The sequence below is a fragment of the Eptesicus fuscus genome, chromosome 8, assembly GCF_027574615.1.
Source record: "Eptesicus fuscus isolate TK198812 chromosome 8, DD_ASM_mEF_20220401, whole genome shotgun sequence".
Classification (NCBI taxonomy): Eukaryota; Metazoa; Chordata; class Mammalia; order Chiroptera; family Vespertilionidae; genus Eptesicus; species Eptesicus fuscus.
The window spans coordinates 89,562,278-89,581,422 of NC_072480.1; the positions used below are offsets into that span (position 1 = coordinate 89,562,278).

Genomic DNA, 19,145 nt, shown 5'->3' on the forward strand with positions numbered 1-19,145 from the left:
AATATCTTCTTTCATATGTGTTACAGCAGTCCACATATACACTCTATTAGCTTAATTACTACTTGTATGGCTTAAAAGTCCATTATTACTAACAATAAGTCATTTTAAAGTCACACATAATTCTGAATGATGCTAGCAGTTGCTTCCTGCTAAGCATGCAGTTTTAGCAATCAGTTCATGCCTTGGGTCCCACAGGCAGGATGATGCCAGAGCTGCTCAAAAGCTTCCTAAATATCTTAAACAAGAAAAAAAAGAAAGGACAAAAGGGAAACACTTACTCTTCTGACTAGCATATAAAAAGATAAAGAAAGACAAATCAGGAGAAGAAAGTTAAAAATAAAGGCCCTGAGAAAGGAAAAAAAAACTGTGGGAGAGGGAACATCACGATTCGTTTGCATAAATTAAACCTGCCCGGGAAGGGACCGTCTGCAAATTTCACCTGAAAGAGGACATCTGCAGGGAAGGTCACGCATACTCCTGTGTGAGCGAACAAGGCAGATGGCGAAGGACAGTGAAGGTTTTTAGCAAGTGCTTCTTTGGACTAATTCCATTTTAAAAAAAATATATATTTTATTGATTTCTTACAGAGAGGAAGGGAGAGGAATAGAGAGCTAGAAACATTGATGAGAGAGAAACATCGACCAGCTGCCTCCTGCACACCCCCTACTGGGGATGTGCCCACAACCAAGGTATATGCCCCCGACCGGAATCGAACCTGGGACCTTTCAGTCCGAAGGCCGACGCTCTAGCCACTGAGCCAAACCGGTTTCGGCTAATTCCATTTTTTTAAAAAATGTGGGAACACCCTCATTAATGGATGTAAGAAACATGGCATCGTTCAAAGAAACTGCTGCCTGTAACTGCTTCCCTAATCTTGAATTGCAAACGTGGGAGTTCTGACTCTAGCGTCCCCTCACACTCATTAACCTGGGCTTCTTGGGTGCTATAACAATTCCGTGTGAGGCCAAGAGGAAGTATTTAGAATATTCTTTTTTAAGAGTATGTTTTTATTGATTTCCGAGAGGAAGAGAGAGGGAAAGAGATATAGAAACATCAACGATAAGGGACTGCCTCCTGGATGCCCCACATTGGGGACTGAGCCCACAACATGGTCATGTGCCCTGACTGGGAATCGAACCGTGACCTCCTGGTTCATAGGTTGATGTTCAACCACTGCGCCACACTGGCTGGGCTGGGCTGTTTTCATTATATTTTTAAATGGTATGTGTCCAGGAGAGATTGGGGGGACGGGGGGGAATCAATCACCATAAATAGGTTAGGAAACCCTGCTCTAAATAGATGTGTAAAGTATCTGGAGAGGGTATTCAGTGGCTGGTACTTTAGTTTCCTTGTGTTTAGATGGAGAGAAAGGTAACACACTGTTTTGTGAAAATTTAATCAGTCTTTGAATTAAACAATTGATGGTATTTGCACATTTCTTGCTATTTATTATTTGTGTGGCAGATCAACATAGTATTGTTAATATCTCAAGTTGGAAATTGAAAAAAATCTTTTAAAGGAAATGGGAGTCTTTGAAATTTCATGCACAATGAGTAGTTCACATCTCTCACTAAGACTCTACATCATCAATGACACAAGAACATAAAAATGAAAACATTAAAAACAAACAAACAAAAGAATGGATGGTGGCAGGAAATATAATTGGCAATTTGGTCATAATCATAAATATGGTTATTCTAAAGTAAACCTTTCTATGTAGCTAGCTTTTAAGAAATGGTTAGCATTTTTTTGGAGAATGATTTGCTCTAAATTCAGTTAGAAAATTGGAAATGTTTAGAAGCAGCTATTTTCTTTAGTTCTCTAAATTCATGTTATCTCTTCTCTATGTTAATGGTGTCACGTGTTATTTATTATCATGACCAAGGGTTGAATTATAACAAAGCAGAACTCAGTTTTTATCTGTCTGACCAAAAGCATAACTGAAAATCTTTTGATTGTTTTCTAACCTCGTCACTAAATCCCATATGATTTTTACATATTAAAAGTCCTTTATCAATAGTGATTAAAGTTGTCTAATGGGCTTCAGGTATTGTAGGGCATATTTAAAATAAAAATCGGTTTCTGCCTCTGTTTCCTTTATTACTTAGATAAAAAGTTAAAAATAAAGCTGTCTAGATCTTTGCAGCTGGGATAATAACCCCTGACTAATTTAATAAGATTTACTATTCTTAGTAAAAATTATAATCACTCTCCAAGGCCTGTTGGAGTCTGGACCCATCCCATTTTTCCAAACTTCTCTCCTTCCAAACACAAACTCTGTGCTCCAGCTGGCCGGGCTGTACAATTGCATCACTGTGCCTTGTGCGTTCCCACTGTGCTCACTTTGCCAACATCATTTTCCTCGCCTAGAAAAGTCTCATGCCTTCTTTCCCGGTTTTTCAAGGCTTACTTTCCCCCCAGATCCTCGCTGGACCATTCAGCTCAGGTGACCTCTCTCAGCTAAATGTCTAGAGTCTTCTTTATCTCACCACCGAGCGTACCACTTATATTTCTCAGCAGGCTGGAAGCATTCTCAAGGTCTAGAACAAGGGAATCCTGAGACAACTATACAGAAGAGGCAGAAAAAGGAGCACATATCACTCATTTTCCTCAGTTCCTTTCCCCTTTATCACTGCCCCTCCACTTTCTAGTGGAGGGGAGAGGAAGCGGGAGAGAAAGAGGTTAAAGAAGAGAATTGGATGAACTGACATTTGGCTGGACTTAGATTAACCTGGAGTAGGGACAATACATTCCACTGAGGGGGAGCTAAGGATTGTAGCCTTACTAAAGAATGATAACATATTTGTCTGTTTGCAGCAATATATGGTAATAATTTTTCACTGTCATTTGGGTTGTTTTTAAGATTACAAAATTGAAAACTAGGAATGCCTTTCCCCTAAGTCATTCCATCCTTCTCCCATCTGACTGTCCAAAGTCACTACTGGATGGTGGTTTACTCCTGCACCCCCAAACACCCGCCACCTCACAGAGATCAGGATTCCTGTTATAGGGGTGATTGATAATACTTGCTGGGCTATTCCAGCATGAAGGTTAGCCCCGGGAGACGAGGAGAGGAGGAGTAGGGCTGTACAGAAATTTCTATTTAAAACAAGAACCTGGTCCAAATAAACATCTGCTTATTGAATGTGAGTGGTGGGACACTGTAGTTCTCATTGCCTAGTCTCTATTCTTTGTTTTTTCTTCCTATCATGTCTGTATGAAATTATTTTCACTGTTTAAAATGTTGTTGTCTTTAGTTGATTGGATAACGATTGGGTTGGCTAATGACAAATATATGAAAATATATGACATAATAGGGCATCTTTAATTACTTTGCTTGTTCAATAAACTTCTAATATGTATGTATATTTTCTCTCACCTAACTACTAGCTCTCTGAGGGTAGACAGTTTTATAAGTCCAGCACACTATTTAGTAAAAACAGATATTCTGAAATATTTATGGTTATATTTATAATAAACTATGACCTTTTATTAGCCATTCAGAGTCCTGATAATTTTTCTTAAGCCTTAGTATTTTGCTATGCTGTACAAACTTTGAAGCACATGTTGAAATATGCTTGTGAGGAAGAATAAATGGGAAACTTTGATTGACATTGACCAGTGATCCTCAAACTTTAGTGTAGATAAGAACTCCCTGCAGAGTAGAGCATATTATATTTAAGATTCTTTGGCCTACAGATGCTGATTCAGGAGGACTGGAGGCATCCAGGAATCTGAATTTTTAAACAAACATTCTAGAAAATTATGAGGCACATTTGAACAAACATTGCACTAAAGGGGTGTGACTTGGTTTTCAATTAAAAATGCACTTTTTTCCAACCCCAAAATTTTTGCATGTCCTTTTATGTGCAAGACATTCAAAGGTAAACCAGACATGGATTTTATTAAATAATGGGGGGAAATAAGCCTTCATGATCATAATAAAGAGCACAAAGGGATAAAAACCTCATGAGAACTTCAAATATAGTATTGAGAGTTCCAGGAGGAAGGTCTGACTTCATACTAGTGGAGATCATGGAAGGCTTCAAAGAGGAGGTGGATGTGAAAAGTTGAAGATAGTATGTAAGGAGATTTTAGGAAAAGGCAACAGTATCAGCAAAGATACTGAGTAGAAAGTGCAGGATGTGGAGAGTGTGGGCATTTCCATGAGGAGTCTCAGGGCAGTTGGTAATGAGGTGGGCAGCTTGGCTGAGAGGTTAGGGCTGGAGATTGTGTACGCATATCGTTAGCTGGGTGAGACTCCCAAAAGTAAGTGTAAGGACAGACAAGAAAATAAATTCCAAATATCAATGTCATGCAACTTATTTAAGGCTTGAGAAGGGATTCAGTGAGATAAAGGTACAGTAGTAAATATTCTTAATTGTATTAAAATGATACCAATGAGTCCTCTGATACAAATATATAACTTTATTTCTATGTGCTATATGATATTAACTTCCATTATTGGAGACAAAATAATCTTCCAATAAGAGAGTTTACCTAAGGTACTTTAAAAATACAACTCCATAAAATTGATCAGATATTTATATTTTTAATGTTTATATCACTTAGACACTTTAGAGAAATATAAAGTAAGGCTAGAGAATCTCAGAAACATTGTGAAGATTTCCCTTGCTCTTCTTCCTTTTAAAAACAACACAAAACAAAACAAAACAAAAACCTGAAACCCCTAAGGGTTAAACAATTTCACTAAAGAAAACAAAAGGGAGGTAAGCTGAAGTCATGGGAAATGGTAAGGAAAGAGCAAGATACTGAAAACCTACCACAGATGGAGCAAAGATTTTCCAGATGTGGAATTCTTTCTATGCATCAGTGCTGTTAGCTTGGCTCACTTAGGTTCTACCAGGAAAAAAACAAAATGCAACTGTGGCTTCCTTTTAACTTTTATCTGTAATCTAACTAAACCTACTTTGCTGAAATGTTATATTTTGTTTCCTTTAGGAAATGTCTTGCTATCTGTAATTTGCAGTTGCTTTTTAAAAGCTGGCTTCCATTCTAGATGGGAGTACTCTTGGAACGCCTGGAGATGCTTGTATGTGTGCCGGAATACCTCCACTTAGAAAGACATTTCTCACGTCTCGTTGTCACAGTCCCCATGTCCACATCACAGAAAGACCAGGATGCTCCCTGCGCGTGAGGATGAGGGGTCACGGCTCTATTTATGTTCTGCTGTCATGGACCATCTGGGAAATGGCTCCTGATTAGCTGCAGAACGATGAGTGCCATCTCAGAGCCAGGGTCACAGTTAGACCTACATGACTTGTTCTTTTTAAATTTGGTACTCAAAAGTCTTACGAAATAATGAATGTTTTCATGCATAGCTGTAACCCATGGACACAGACAATAGTTCAGTGAAGGCCTAGATGGGAGGGCAGGGGCAGAAGGTGATCAACAGGGAAAAAGAGGAAACATCTGTAATATTTTCAACAATAAAGATAAAAAAATATAAAAACAAATATACCAAGTGAACATATCACACAAAGGCAGAACTAATAAATAGATTAATTCAGAAAAAAAAATCAATGGCTAAATAAGGAAAGATAAAAGTTCATTGTGATTATATATTATGATTAATGTTTTGTTAAAGTTTTTACATTAATTATATATTAAGTAAGTTCCTTTAATTGGGCTGTTTCCATACAATTGGATGTTACTCAGTCTAAAAAATAGTGTTCTATCGAGTCATGAAAAGACATGGAAGAATTTAAAACATATCGCTAAGTGACAAAAACCAATCTGAAAAGGCTACATGCATATCTATTGCAGAATCACACAGAATAGTTTCCCTGTCCTAAAAATCCTCTATGCTCCATTAATTCATGACTCCCTTCCCCATCTCCGGGCAACCCCTGATCTTTCTACTATGCTCGTAATTTTGCCTTTAAACAAATGTCATACAGTTTGAACTATACTTTCCACTCAGTTTTTCTGTAAGTATGAAACTTCTCTAAAAAATAAAGAATTAATTAAACAAACCTTTTTAAATGCACAGCACTGTGCTAAGTGACTTTTAAAAAGATTAAGCTCAGCCGGTGTGGCTCAGTGGTTGAGCATCGACTTATGAACCAGGAGGTCACAGTTCAATCCCCGTTAGGGCACATGCCGGGGTTGTGGGCTCAGTCCCCAGTGAGTGGCGCGCAGGGGACAGCCAATCGATGATTCTCTTTCATCATTGATGTTTCTATGTCTCTCTCTCTCTTCCTCTCTGAAATCAATAAAAATATATGTTTAAAAAGTGCTTAAAAGACTATTGGGAATCAAGGCTGAGACAAATAAAACACTCAATGGATGATGAAAATCCACATATAATAAAGTATGAAAATGACCAGTACAGACTATTTATGCTGTAGTTGTATCATTTCAAAAAGTATGAAATTCATATGAGCAGGTCACAGAAGACTCACAGTGATGGTGAGACCCAAATGAAACCTTGGGGGATGAGGGAAGTTAATTTCTGGAAGGGAAATTGAAGGAGCAAAGGTCAAGTTACGCAGGAGCAAATTCAGGAGAAAAGTGAGGTTGCTGCCATGACTACAGAGGGAAGTACATGTTAGAGGAGGATGGGAAATAAGGTTGAAAAGGAAGGGTAAGGTCAAATTATGGAAAAATTTGTTCATCAGCCTGAGGAGTCTTGGCATGTAGCCACCACACACAGCATACAGCATGCACTCTAGACTGGGCTGTTTGTGTTGCATCTTGTGTTGGCCACAGTGTGACTTTGGCTATTTTAGGAAACCTCTCTGAGTCTCAGGTTCCTCATCTCTAGAACACAGAAAACGGTAATGCCTACATTATAGGGTTGCTAGAGGATCAAATGAGTTCATATCTACAAAGTGCTTAGGAAAGTGCAGGCACAGAGTAAACGCTTGCTGTTATTATCCATTCAAACATCCATTTGAAAAACAGTAAGTGAAAAACTTCCTAAGGGGCTGGCATTCCATGGGTGCAGAGAGAATGTCTGCCTTTCAGGAAATCCCAGCACAGCAGGGAAAACATTTGGCTAATATATCCGAGAAGACCATAGACTTTAAAAGGTGGGTAAGTTCAAGCCCCAGCCAGTTTGGCTCAATGGATAGAGTGTCGGCCTGTAGACTGAAGGGTCCTGGGTTCGATTCCAGTCAAGGGCACTACCTCTGTTTTAGGCTCCTGGCCCTGGTCGGGAGCATGTGGGAGGCAACCAATCGATGTGTCTCTCTATCATCGGTGTTTCTCTCTGTCTCCCTTCCCCTCTCTCTCTAAAAATCAATGGGAAAAAAATATCCTTGGGTGAGGATTAAAAAAAAATAAATAAAAATAAAATAAAATAAAATAAAAGGTGGGTTAGTTCAAGAAGTGATGAACTGTACTGTTATCCTCCATTTATATATTTCTTTAAATCCAGAGGGAAGAGTAGATTTAACATTTATATTAAGAAAAAGTTTATAATATTAGCAGTTTGGAGTCATTGGAGTATGTTTTCTGGGACAGTGTAATGGTTAGAAAATTTTAAAAACAAAACCCCATTATGGTCAGCAAGTGAGTGCTTTTTGATTTTGCTTAAACATCACTTGTGGAATTCTATGAGATCTTTCCTACCTGATTACAGTAGACAGGACGAAATGGCTTCTCAAATCCATGACCCACTTTTTTGCACAAGCCTGCACAACAAGAAGGTCACCAGCCTTTTCTTGGGCATTGGTTAATTTTCATGGTTGTTAATAACTGTTTTAAACTCCTCACTTTGATATACTATATCTCAAAATCATATATGAATTCTGCAATAGAAATGCTTACGGATCAATCTGAAAGAGACATTGATCTCAGGCTCTTGCTTAGAAGGAAACAAATGAAAGTCCTTCAAACCAAATGGAGGGTCTGATTACATCATCTCATATTCAGACAGGTCAAAAGTAATGCCTTGCTATATGTACCTGTCCAAGATAAATGTACGCCTCCAAAGAAATTAAAATCAATGTACTATTAGCTTGTCAGTACATATGTGTTTATATTCATGTTATTAATAAAAATAACTGAACTACAGACCTCATTGGGAACTCTATAAAGGTAAATATTTGAGGGCATCGAAGAAATGATCAGATACGATTTACAAACTAAATGCAAGTTCTTCTTACTTAGTAAATACAACTGATAGAAAGGGCCTTTTTATAAATTGTCTTTCTTCTGGGAAAATTGAAAATGATGAATTAATTTTTCTACGATTAATAGGTCAATGTCAATTAAAATACTGAAATGCAAAATTGCACTGGTAGTTCACAGCCACCTCCTCATACCGCTGATAGCCCTTCTTTCAAAGGATAAAGGGGGGCGGGCAGATAAAATGTGCATATGATTTTTTGGAGGAAGAAATTTGTAGTTTGTCTAATCTTGTGAAAAGTTATGGTCATTGTAAGACTGGAGATTAATGAAGAGCCCGCATAAGCTGTTTGGTATTTCAAATAAATGGGTTGATTCAAAACTATTTCTGGAGCATCTGCTCTGCGCAAGATACTGCACTGGTATGGGTGAGAAAGATGAAATGAGAGCTTTATGCCTTCAAGGAGCTCGCAGCCTGATGTGGAAGATAATTCATGAACAGAAATACATCGTAGGAATCATGAAATGCTATTGAAAGATATAGCCCCATCAGCTATAGAGACCTGGGAGGGTCACTCCAAGGTGTAGGAGTTAACATCTGAACTAGAACTTGTTAAAAGAGAAATTATTATGTACCCATGTTGCTTGAACTATAACTGAGAAGAAAAGGAAGTATGTTTGAATGGTTCTCATTTATGGACTTGGAAATAAACAAAATACCAATAAGAACAGTGAGGAAAGTATTTAGAAAAGTATCCACTATTGAAAAATATTCTATGAATTCAAGATCTTTGGCATTTAAGAATAACTTACTTATATTTTTTACGAATTCCTTGATACCTGAAAGCTAATATATTTCCTCTCAACAGCCCAGTCAACCACAGCCAACTTTTCATGGATTAGTTTACATTAGGTTTCAGAAAAAATGAGAGGTTGTGTGCGGGCATACCCTAAATTCCTGCCTCATAAACAGGCAGGCGAGCAGAGACCATATACTAAGGAAAGTGAAGCAAGTGAGCATTTATAAGCCATTAGTATAAAAATAATGAAATTCATTTTCTGAGAGTGAAAGGGAATAAAGAATTTGGAATGTTGGCCAAAGCCCAGCCTGGCCAGATAAAGACAATTTTCAGATCCTGCCGAACCCTGTAAAACAGCTGGGGGGCTTTGCGGTTACAGAAAGCGCTTTACTTAGAATAGAATGATAAAATTCTACATGGGCTTTGGGAGTATTTTGAGTATAGAGCAAAGCATTTTCTGGTTTTTAAAAGATCTCATTTACTCATTCATTTACCGAACATCAAGCATTGGGAGTACAGAGTTGAATGAAACAAAATTCCGTCTTTCAGGTACTTATAGTCTAGTGGGTGAGATGGCATTAAACTGGTCTGATTTGTATTAAAATGGAGAGGCACAAACAGGGCAGAGTCTTTCAAAGGAGACCTCTGAAATAGAGCCGTCCTATTTTTTGTTTTTGTTTTTTTTCCTCAAACCCTATTGGATCTGCTGATATTAGAACTGGGTCAGAGTGCAGTAAATTGCATGGGTAATCTTCTGAATTGAAGCAATGATGATCAGACTGGAAAAAGGGAATATCTTTGCATTTTAGATCTATGTGTGTAAGTGTGTGTGTGTGTGTGTGTGTGTGTGTGTGTGTTGTCACCTGCATTTCCCTTCTCAGCGATCAAAGGCAGCGAAAAAAATTAATAACAAAAGGCACCACGTCTGGGCTTTGTTATTAGTAAGTTTACAAGGTGTTTGGAATGAAATTATGAAAACCCTGGTTTTCCCCCTTACACGTTTGTCTCAAAGAAGTGTTTGATTTTTACGTCCTGCCTTCCCAAGCCACAACACAAAGTTTGGAAAGACTATGAATCTGTTATATAATTCTGAAAGCTATCTTTCACAAGTGTTTCAGGCTCTAATCTTTCACTATCTGGATTTTTAACATTTCTGGCCAACCAAATAACCTTGAGGCAGGAGAACAAACATTCTAAGAAAAATGGCCAAGAAATGCAACCAAAGTCAGATTCTAAAGTCATGCTTCTCAATGATGCCCTTCACGTATTTGCATGGATAGAACTGCAAAGAACACCATTAGTTAATGATCTGGTTGAGATATTTGGCAGTTGTGGAAGTGGCAGGAATAATGGAGGAAGTGTGTGCGTGGGGGGAGTTAAAGTTTAGAATCCTATTAACTCTAAATCATTAATATTGAAACCAAAGTGTCTTTGTGATCACAATTTATGCATTACCATGTATTTATGGAACACCTACTATGTGCTAATAGCTGTTTTACTTACAGGCTACACAAAGGACAACAATCCTGACCTAGAAAAGCTCAAGGCCCGGAGAAGAGGACACACAGTGAAGCAAGATAATAATAAGACTGAAACAGAAATCACATAAAGTTTTTTAGGAGCACAGAACCATCAACAACTAAACTGTCCGGGAAGTTATTCATTAAGGTGGAGGTTTAGTTAGATCTAATAAAACAAGTAGAATTTTCAAGACAGAGAAGGTGGACATATTTGCCATTTTTGGCTAAAAATAACTGTCTGTTTTCCATGTGATTTAATTTTAGAATGAGAGATTTCATATTACTCCATACTAGAGGCCTGGTGCATGAAATTCATGCATGGGGAGGGGTGTTCCTCAGCCCGGCCTGCACCCTCTCCAATTTGGGACCCCTCGGGGAATGTCCAACTGCTGGCAGTCGGACATCCCTCTTGCAATCCAGGACCGCTGGCTCATAACTGCTTACCTGCCTGCCTGCCTCATCACCCCTAACTGCCCTCCCTTGCTGGCCTGGTTGCCCCTAACTGCCCTCCCCTTCCAGCCTGGTCTCCCCTAACTGCCCTCCCCTGCTGGCCTGGTCACCCCTAACCATCTCTGCTTCAGCCCTCACCACCATGGCTTTGTCTGGAAGGACGTCCGGTCTAATTAGCATATTACCCTTTTATTAGTATAGATTCTTACTTTTCAAATATTCCCAGAGACATGTTTTAGTGGCTAATATGCACTGTGAATTCTCTAAGTTACATGCTTCTGTGCTATAGGGAACACATTCTAAATCATAAGGGTGGATATTTTTCTCTCCCATGTGACTGAATGAAATGAAACTGAGTTCATTTAGGATGAATTCAGGGCAAACACGGTCCATATCTTTTTTTTTTTTTTTTCCTGACTAAGCCATCTCTCCTTCTCTATACTACCGATCATCTATATTTCTTAAAAAGACAGTTATGTGATTTACGAAGAGCAGAAAAATATAGACTTAGGAGAGGTTCTCTGGCTGGGTGTGGTGGCTGGGGTAAAACAAAGAAATGAATAAACATACACAAAGAAACAGAAAGAAGAGAAGATATTGGTAGGTATATCAGTGAGACCTGTAGCAGAAAACAGATGCCACACTGGGTAAACTGAGGGAAGTTTAGTCAGAACTCTTTATAAAACTGTAGGGAAACCATCAGGGCAAGAAGAGAGAATGGTTGTCAGCACCTGGAAGCTGGTGTAGAAAGGGCCACCTAAGAGAAGCCAGCAGTGACTCCTCAGCAGGCCACACTGGCCGCCCACCTTCATCTCCTGCCCTGGCTCTTCACTGGTGGAACGGGGAAGACAGGGGGGAGGGCAGCCCATTGATTGTGTGGACATTAGCCTCCAGGGCATAGAGCAGGAAAATCAGGGTGGGGCGAGGTGGGTCTGAGGGGCAAAATGGACAGATCCAGTGCAGTAAATGACACTGCATCCAGACTACACATATCAAGCAGGAAAGTTGGTCCTTATCCTGTAGGGAGAAAACAAACATGTTGAAGCAGGAATTTCTATGATCAGGTCGTGATTTTCAAAGATACCTGATGAAAGTATAGAGAATGGACTGATGCAGTGATAGGTAAGGCAGGGAAACCTGCCTGGACGCTGTTGTGAAAGTCCAGTGGGAAGTGGAGGCTGCATTAAAGTAGAGGCAGGGAGACTGGACAAGGGATGAGGAGGAGGCAGTGCTGACAGGACGTGTGCAAGAGGTGAGGGGGTCCAGTTACCTCAGGGCCTGGGATACAGGGAGTCATAGGAGAAGAGGATACAGGCGAGGCATTTCTCAGGGACTAATCCTGGTGAAAATCAAAGATGATATATCTGCTCACAAGAGATAATTTCAGTCTCATAGAGACAGGCATTCCTAAGGAGAGGGCAAATAGGACCAATTCTGTCTCTCCTGTGAGAACCGCCATCTGGATGAACTCGCTTAGAAGTTGATGGAGAAGGCGATCTCTTTCTTTCACACTGATGGCTGCTCAGCTCTTAGCTGGTGCCCCGAGGAAGTGCTTACGGACACCTGCAGGAGAGCAGCCACTCAGCTAGCTTCCATTTGGCTTGTCCACAGGATGGTTATAAGCTCAACTCATTATCATAAAACACAGCTACCATTTTGTAGGACCTGTTTGCGCCAAGCATTGTTGCCTTACAACAGGGTGACAGCTTCTCTGTTTATACTCAAGAAAGGAGAAAATGAGGAGGTTGAGTAACTTGCTCAAGGCCACACGGATAGAAAGCAGATGTGCTGGCAAATATAACAGTGACATTGGGCCTACTCATCAAGGGCACACAGACTCTCGTTGCATAACAGAAGTTATTTGAAAACATTACGTGTTGAATGTATTGATACTTGTGTGATTAATTCTGATTTTTTAAAAAAAACAAATGAACTGTATTCTATTTCAGATCCTGAGAATGCACATTGTGACAGTTTGCTGAAAACAATATTTTTTATTCTCTTCTTTTCCTGGGAAGCTTTCTGCATCAGCTGGGTTAAGGAATGCACACTGAGAAGAGGGAAAGGAGGATGCTAGCCTAATAGAATATTCTCAATTAGAGTTTGCGTTCCTTCAGGGCAAGGACCATGCCTTAGTCATAACTGCTTTCTTTTCTTTTTCTTTTTTTTTAAATATTTTATTGATTTTTTACAGAGAGGAAGGGAGAGGGATAGAGAGTTAGAAACATCAATGAGAGAGAAAGATCGATCAGCCGCCTCCTGCACATCCCCTACTGGGGATGTGCCTGCAACCAAGGTACATGCCCTTGACCGGAATCAAACCTGGGACCCCCCCAGTCTACAGGCCGACGCTCTATCCACTGAGCCAAACTGGTCAGGGCAATAATTGCTTTCTTGAGGGAACCTAATATGACGCCCAGTACATGTTGTAGTTCAGGAAGTGTTTGTGGAAGGAATGAGCCAATGGGAGGCTGTTTCGAAGTTGTTTCCCCTTGGAGTCTTTTGCCATCACAAGGTGGGAGACAGCAGCGAGAGTCATTCCCCTAGGCTTCCTTTACTTAGCAACATGGACCAGAATAGAAGATGTCCCCTTAAAGGACACGCAGGGGCAACCATACAACTGCAATTCAAGAATTAGTAACGGAATGTAACCAAAATGATTTTGTTTAGAGCCTCGCAAAGCCTGGTGGAGTTGGTTCCAGTTGGCTTGGATGAGAGGTCACACAGATTAAAAATAGGCTTTCTCAAGAAGGAACAATAGTCTACATTCACTCAGCAAGACAGAAAAAAATGGCAGGCCTTAGGGGCGGGTAGGACGCTTAATCCTATTTAAGAGCTCAATTAACCCCCAGAAGATTGAGTGGGTCCTCTGCTTTCATCCTCAGTCCTCTGTCTAGCAGAGCTTAAGAACAGAGATTCATAAAGACAGGAATAAAGAGATTCGCATTTGTCTATAACACTCAAATGTTTTTAATATTTTAAATAGGGCATAATAGAGTTTAGGAATACAAGAATTAGATGGCTTTGACTGTTATGGTCCTTTAAAACTTGTGGAGTAAATCATATTCTCTTTTGAATTGTCAAATCTGTTACCATTATTAATTAAATATCCAAACGTAAGCCTTTATTTTTGACACAAATTCTCTGATATTTAAAAAAGAAATCATTTCTTTCTTGCATTTATATGATCAAACAAAACTATATTTCTTCCTAAGCAAATCAGCACATTCTCAAGAAATCAAAATAAAAACCTATTCTAGAGTAAATCCTAGTCACTCTAATGATTTAACATGTAAAAGGAGGGTTCTGCTCAAATCCTCCCATCCTGGGTTGAGCATCTGAGATGGGGCCTCCGGGTGACCGGGGCCTGGGAAGGTCAGATATATCAGTTGATGGGTCTGTGTTTCACAGATCATCTTGTGGCAACTCTGTCAATGGCATTTATTAACACTCTGCGTTTGTTGCCCAGGAGTATAGAAATGACCGAGAGATATTAAATAATGACAGTTAATTTTGTTGTTGTTGTTCTCGAGGAGGAACATTTTCAGGATTATGATAAAAAGTGGTGGTTGCATCATATTTGTACTCTCTGTTTAATTAGTTCCTGTTGTAACAAAAATATCTTTAAAGTAGTTGAGAAGCTTGATAAAAAGAAGGGCTCTCCCTGTCAATCTGCCTGGAGAAGAGACCTCTTTGGCTCTCCATCCCCTCAAGCAATGACATGTCCATCCCTTTTTACCCTTCCCCACCAGCCGGGAATTTACATTCTAATTTCCTCCTTGAGGTATGAGAGAAGTTGCTGATATTCTGGAACAAGATGACGACTTTGCCCAGTTTTACACTTTGTTTAAATTGCAGCTAACCTTGGGAGTTATAGAGAATGTCACAACCAAAGATAAAGCGAGACGTTAGGTGAATTACGTTTCCTTTGTGATGCAAATGACCACTTCACCGTTTATTTCTTGTCCTTACTAGATAGCTCACACAATCTATTTAAGATATTAGCGCCCTGGAACTGTCATTTAAATTTGTTCAATATTTGCTACTTATTTATGCAATACCACTGCATTGTAAATTGAACGCGTTCCTCTTAACTGATGCCAGTTCAGTATTTTCCTTCCATCCTGAAGGGTTACCTTTCAACATATTAAGCATGAAGAAATCAGAACGGGTCTAACATAAGAGAAAACTTAAGCCGTGGAAGGAGACAAACCATAAAAACTTTTGTGTGAAAACTATCTAGCAGCAAACATAAGATCACGAACTAGAAAGGGAACATCCCCTGTATAAAAATCGCCTCAGACCAACTCCAAAGCTTCATTATAAACCTACGAAGTCATGCCATTTTCAGATAACACTATAAACTTTCAGTATGGCTCTGAAAAATCACACGTGTCTAAGAACTAAGTGATGTCTTCACGTTTGGGAGCACACTTTTAATCTGTATTATAAAAACCTATTGTTATTACACAGGAAACATAAGACAATATTGAGGAAGATCCACAGATTTTTTTAAAACACATAATCCCACCAATTCAACTCTAATTTTTCATATTCTATGTTTTTCATCAGACCTTATCCATTTTCCACAATACTGTTAAATAGTTATAATGATAGCACAGAGCACAGAAAATATTACAATTATTTCCAATATAATTTTCCTATTGCTTTAGAATTATAATTTTGATGGTATAGCATCAGCTTTAAATAAGTACATCTTTTCCCTTGACTACTAAATAAGCTACTTAGGATTAAAAAACAAATATTGATAATTATTAACAACCAATTTCCAAAGACCATTCTCCAGCACAGTAAACAACATCTCATTCTTTCCCTCAAGAAAAAAGTTGTGGTTGCTGTCATTCATTCCACAAACGCTAGTAGGGCTACAAGAAGCATACATCTTATTCCAGTATGATGAAATGCTATATTAGAAAACCATATATATTTTTTTACATTTTGAGCAACACAATTTGTTTTTCAGTAATTCAACAATAATATTTGTGCAAAGATTGATGAGATCAATACAATTTTAATGAAATGTCTACATAAAGGTGAATTTTCATTCTAAAATAGATAGGAAGGAAAAATAAACCATATTTCCACTTACCAGCCATTTCCTTCTCTGAAATACCTGGGAGAGCCTGAAAAAGAAAACAAAAGTTAGAAAATTGTGGTATTATTAGAAAGAAACATCAAATGATATTATTACAAAATTTTTAAAAATCAGAAAGCTATGTGAGCCAGCAATCCCACTGCTGGGTATATATTCAAAGGAAATAAAAAGAGGAAATCAAAGAGACATCTGCACTCCTCTGTTCATTGCAGTATTATCCACAATCGCCAAGATATGGATGTGATATATAGTGGAGTGTTATCTAGGCATGAGAAAGATACTATTCCTGCCATTTGCAATAACATAGACCTTGAGGGCATTATGCTAAGTGAATCAAAGTACATAAGTGGTTACCAGGGACTGTGGTGGGTGTAGGGTGGGAGGTTGGAAGGGTGGTGGGATGTGGGAGAAATAAGGAGAGGTTGTTTAAAGGGTACAAACTATCAGCTGTAAGATGAATAAATTCTGAGGATGTAAGGTAGACTATGGTGATTATAGTTCACTAGAGGCCCGGTGCACAAAATTCGTGCACGAGGGGTGGAGGGTTGGTGGTGGTGGTGTGTGTCCCTCAGCCCAGCCTGTACCCTCTCCAATCTTGGATTCCTCTCACAATCCAGGACTGCTGGCTCCCAACTGCTCGCCTGCCTGCCTTCCTGATTGCCCCTAACTGCTTCTGCCAGCCTGATCACCCCCTAACCACTCCCCTGCCAGTCTGATTACCCCTAACTGCCCTCCCTTCCAGGCCTGGTACCCCCCAACTGCCCTTCCCTGCAGGCCCGGTCGCTCCCAACTTCCCTCCTCTGCTGGCCTGGTCATCCCTAACTGCCCTCCCCTGCAGGCTTGATTGCCCCCAACTGCCCTCCCTTTCAGGCCTGGTCCCTCCCAACTGCCCTCCCCTGATGGCCATCTTGTGGTGGCCATATTGTGTCCACATGGGGGCAGCCATCCTGTGTATTGGAGTGATGATCAATCTGCATATTACTCTTTTATTAGATAGGATAGAGGCCTGGTGCATGGGTGGGGGCCAGCTGGTGTGCCCTGAAGGATGTCCCGGATCAGGGTGGGGGTTCCCTTGGGATGTGGGGCGGCCTGGGAGAGGGGCCTGTGGTGGTTTGCAGGCTGGCCATGCCCCCGGCGACCCAAGTGGAGGCCCTGGTATCTGGGATTTATTTATCTTCTACAATTGAAACTTTGTAGCCTGGAGCAGAGCCAAGCCTTCTGCTCACTCCGTGGCTGCAGCCATTTCTGTTGGGGTTTATGCACCTTCTATAATTGAAACTTTGTAGCCTGGAGTGGAGGCCTAGGCCATCCAGGGCAGGTGGAAAGCTTTGGTTCCTCCATCGCCGGGGGCAACCCTAGCCTGCTCTCTCCAGCTCCGTGGCTGCTGCCATTTTTGTTGGGATTTATCTCCTATAATTGAAACTTTGTAGCCTTAAGCGGAGGCCTGGGCCTGCCAGGGTGTGGAAAGCTTGGCTTCTTCCATCGCTGGGGAAACCCAAGCCTCCCTCCTGCTCTCTCCATGGCTGTAGCCATTTTGGTTGGGTTAATTTACATACTCGCTCCTGATTGGCTGGTGGGCATGGCTTGTGGGTATAGTGGAGTGATGGTTAATTTGCATATTTCTCTTTTATTAGATAGGATTTAATTTTTTAAATTTTTATTGATTTCAGAGAGGGAGAGAGATAGAAACTTCAATGATGAGATAGAGTCATTGATCAGCTGCCTCCTGCACACCCTACACTGGGGATTGAGCCTATAACCTGGGCATGTGCCCTGGCTGGGAATTGAACCATGACCTCCTAATTCATAGGTGGTTCCACCACTGAGCCATATCAGCTGGGCTAGAGATCACAGCTTTTAAATTGACTTATTTTTTGTGAAAAGAAAATAAACAACAAAAACAAAACAGAACAAAACAAAACAGGAATGCTTTCATTGTCAAGCTTGTCAAAGTTGGTGATAGATAATTAAAGGATGTTTAATGAGAAAGTTCCTTAGTATATGAATAGCTAACTAATACTTACTACTACATTCTTAGTATGTGCAAGGCAAAGTTTTGAGTTTTTACTCCATAACCTCACTCAATACTTAGAACAACCCCATGAAGTCCTGGAGGGCAAAGCAACTTGTGTGAGGTCACAGTCAGTCCTGGGAGGTAGGACCCAACCATTGGCACGCTGGCCTCTGAGGTCACTAACACTAATTTCAAAACACTAAAGAGCAGAAAGGTTTGAAGAGATTCCCATGATAAGAAACTGCCTTAGATCACAAAATATCTGTGCAGGCATAACTGTGATAGACAGTTAGAAAGTCTAAGTAAGCTCTCTCTTCTTACAGCTAAGGCATTTAAGGCAAATTGAGTGTCTTGCTCCACATTACAACTTGACCGGTGACAGGCCTTCCTTATTTTTATTTTATTTGATTACAAAGTATGCAACCGAGCACGAATAAGTAAATATGTAATAAAATGTTGATGAGCTGCACTATGAAGCAAAAATATTTTAGTCTCCATATAGCAGTGCTAATACTTCCTGGAGCCAATGCCAATTATTTTAAATCACACCACGTTCTTCATGATTCTTTAAGCTACCAAGGCTCACGTCCATTAAGTAACTGCAATGGCCATATTATGAGATAGAGCAAGGAACATCAAAGTTTAATGTAACCCAGAATTTGGTAACTTCTCTTTTAAGTAAAATCACATAGTAATATGAGCTGGATGTCCATCAGCTGAATTACCTTTGAATTTGAGGTAGAATTGTCTCTTTAGAATATGGTTTATAAATAATTGATTGAATTCATGAGGTTTCCCAGGGATGAAAGGTATTAAATATATTAAAAAAAATACTGACACTTGGTTTTCAATTAGTTAAAGCTATTTGTAGATTCATATTAGATGCCTCACATTATTATATGTACAACAACCTTTAATGAAGAAGTTTTCTTCTTTGTGGAATTCATATCCAATTAAAGAAGATGTGTGAAAAGATAAAAAATAGATCCATGCAGTGGCTGCTAAATGACAATAATTAACATCACCACGGACGTGCTGTTAAAAGGAGTAGGAATATAGTAGATAATTAGGACTACCCAGGTGAAAATGAATTGGTTTTCTTGGGCCTCAAACCTTCAGAAAGGAGGCGTTGGTCAAGGTGTTTTTTTTTC

General features: G+C 39.7%; 1 protein-coding gene across 1 annotated transcript in view; it reads right to left on the bottom strand.

Moving 5' to 3' along the window:
- The window catches only part of LOC129149980 (rho GTPase-activating protein 7-like), a 303,990-nt gene that overhangs the window by 114,273 nt on the left and 170,572 nt on the right, over positions 1-19,145 (bottom strand). The window contains exon 5 of the mRNA XM_054719937.1: positions 15,975-16,008. Within this exon, the coding sequence (XP_054575912.1) occupies positions 15,975-16,008 (34 nt within the window). The remainder of the gene's footprint in view (positions 1-15,974; positions 16,009-19,145) is intronic.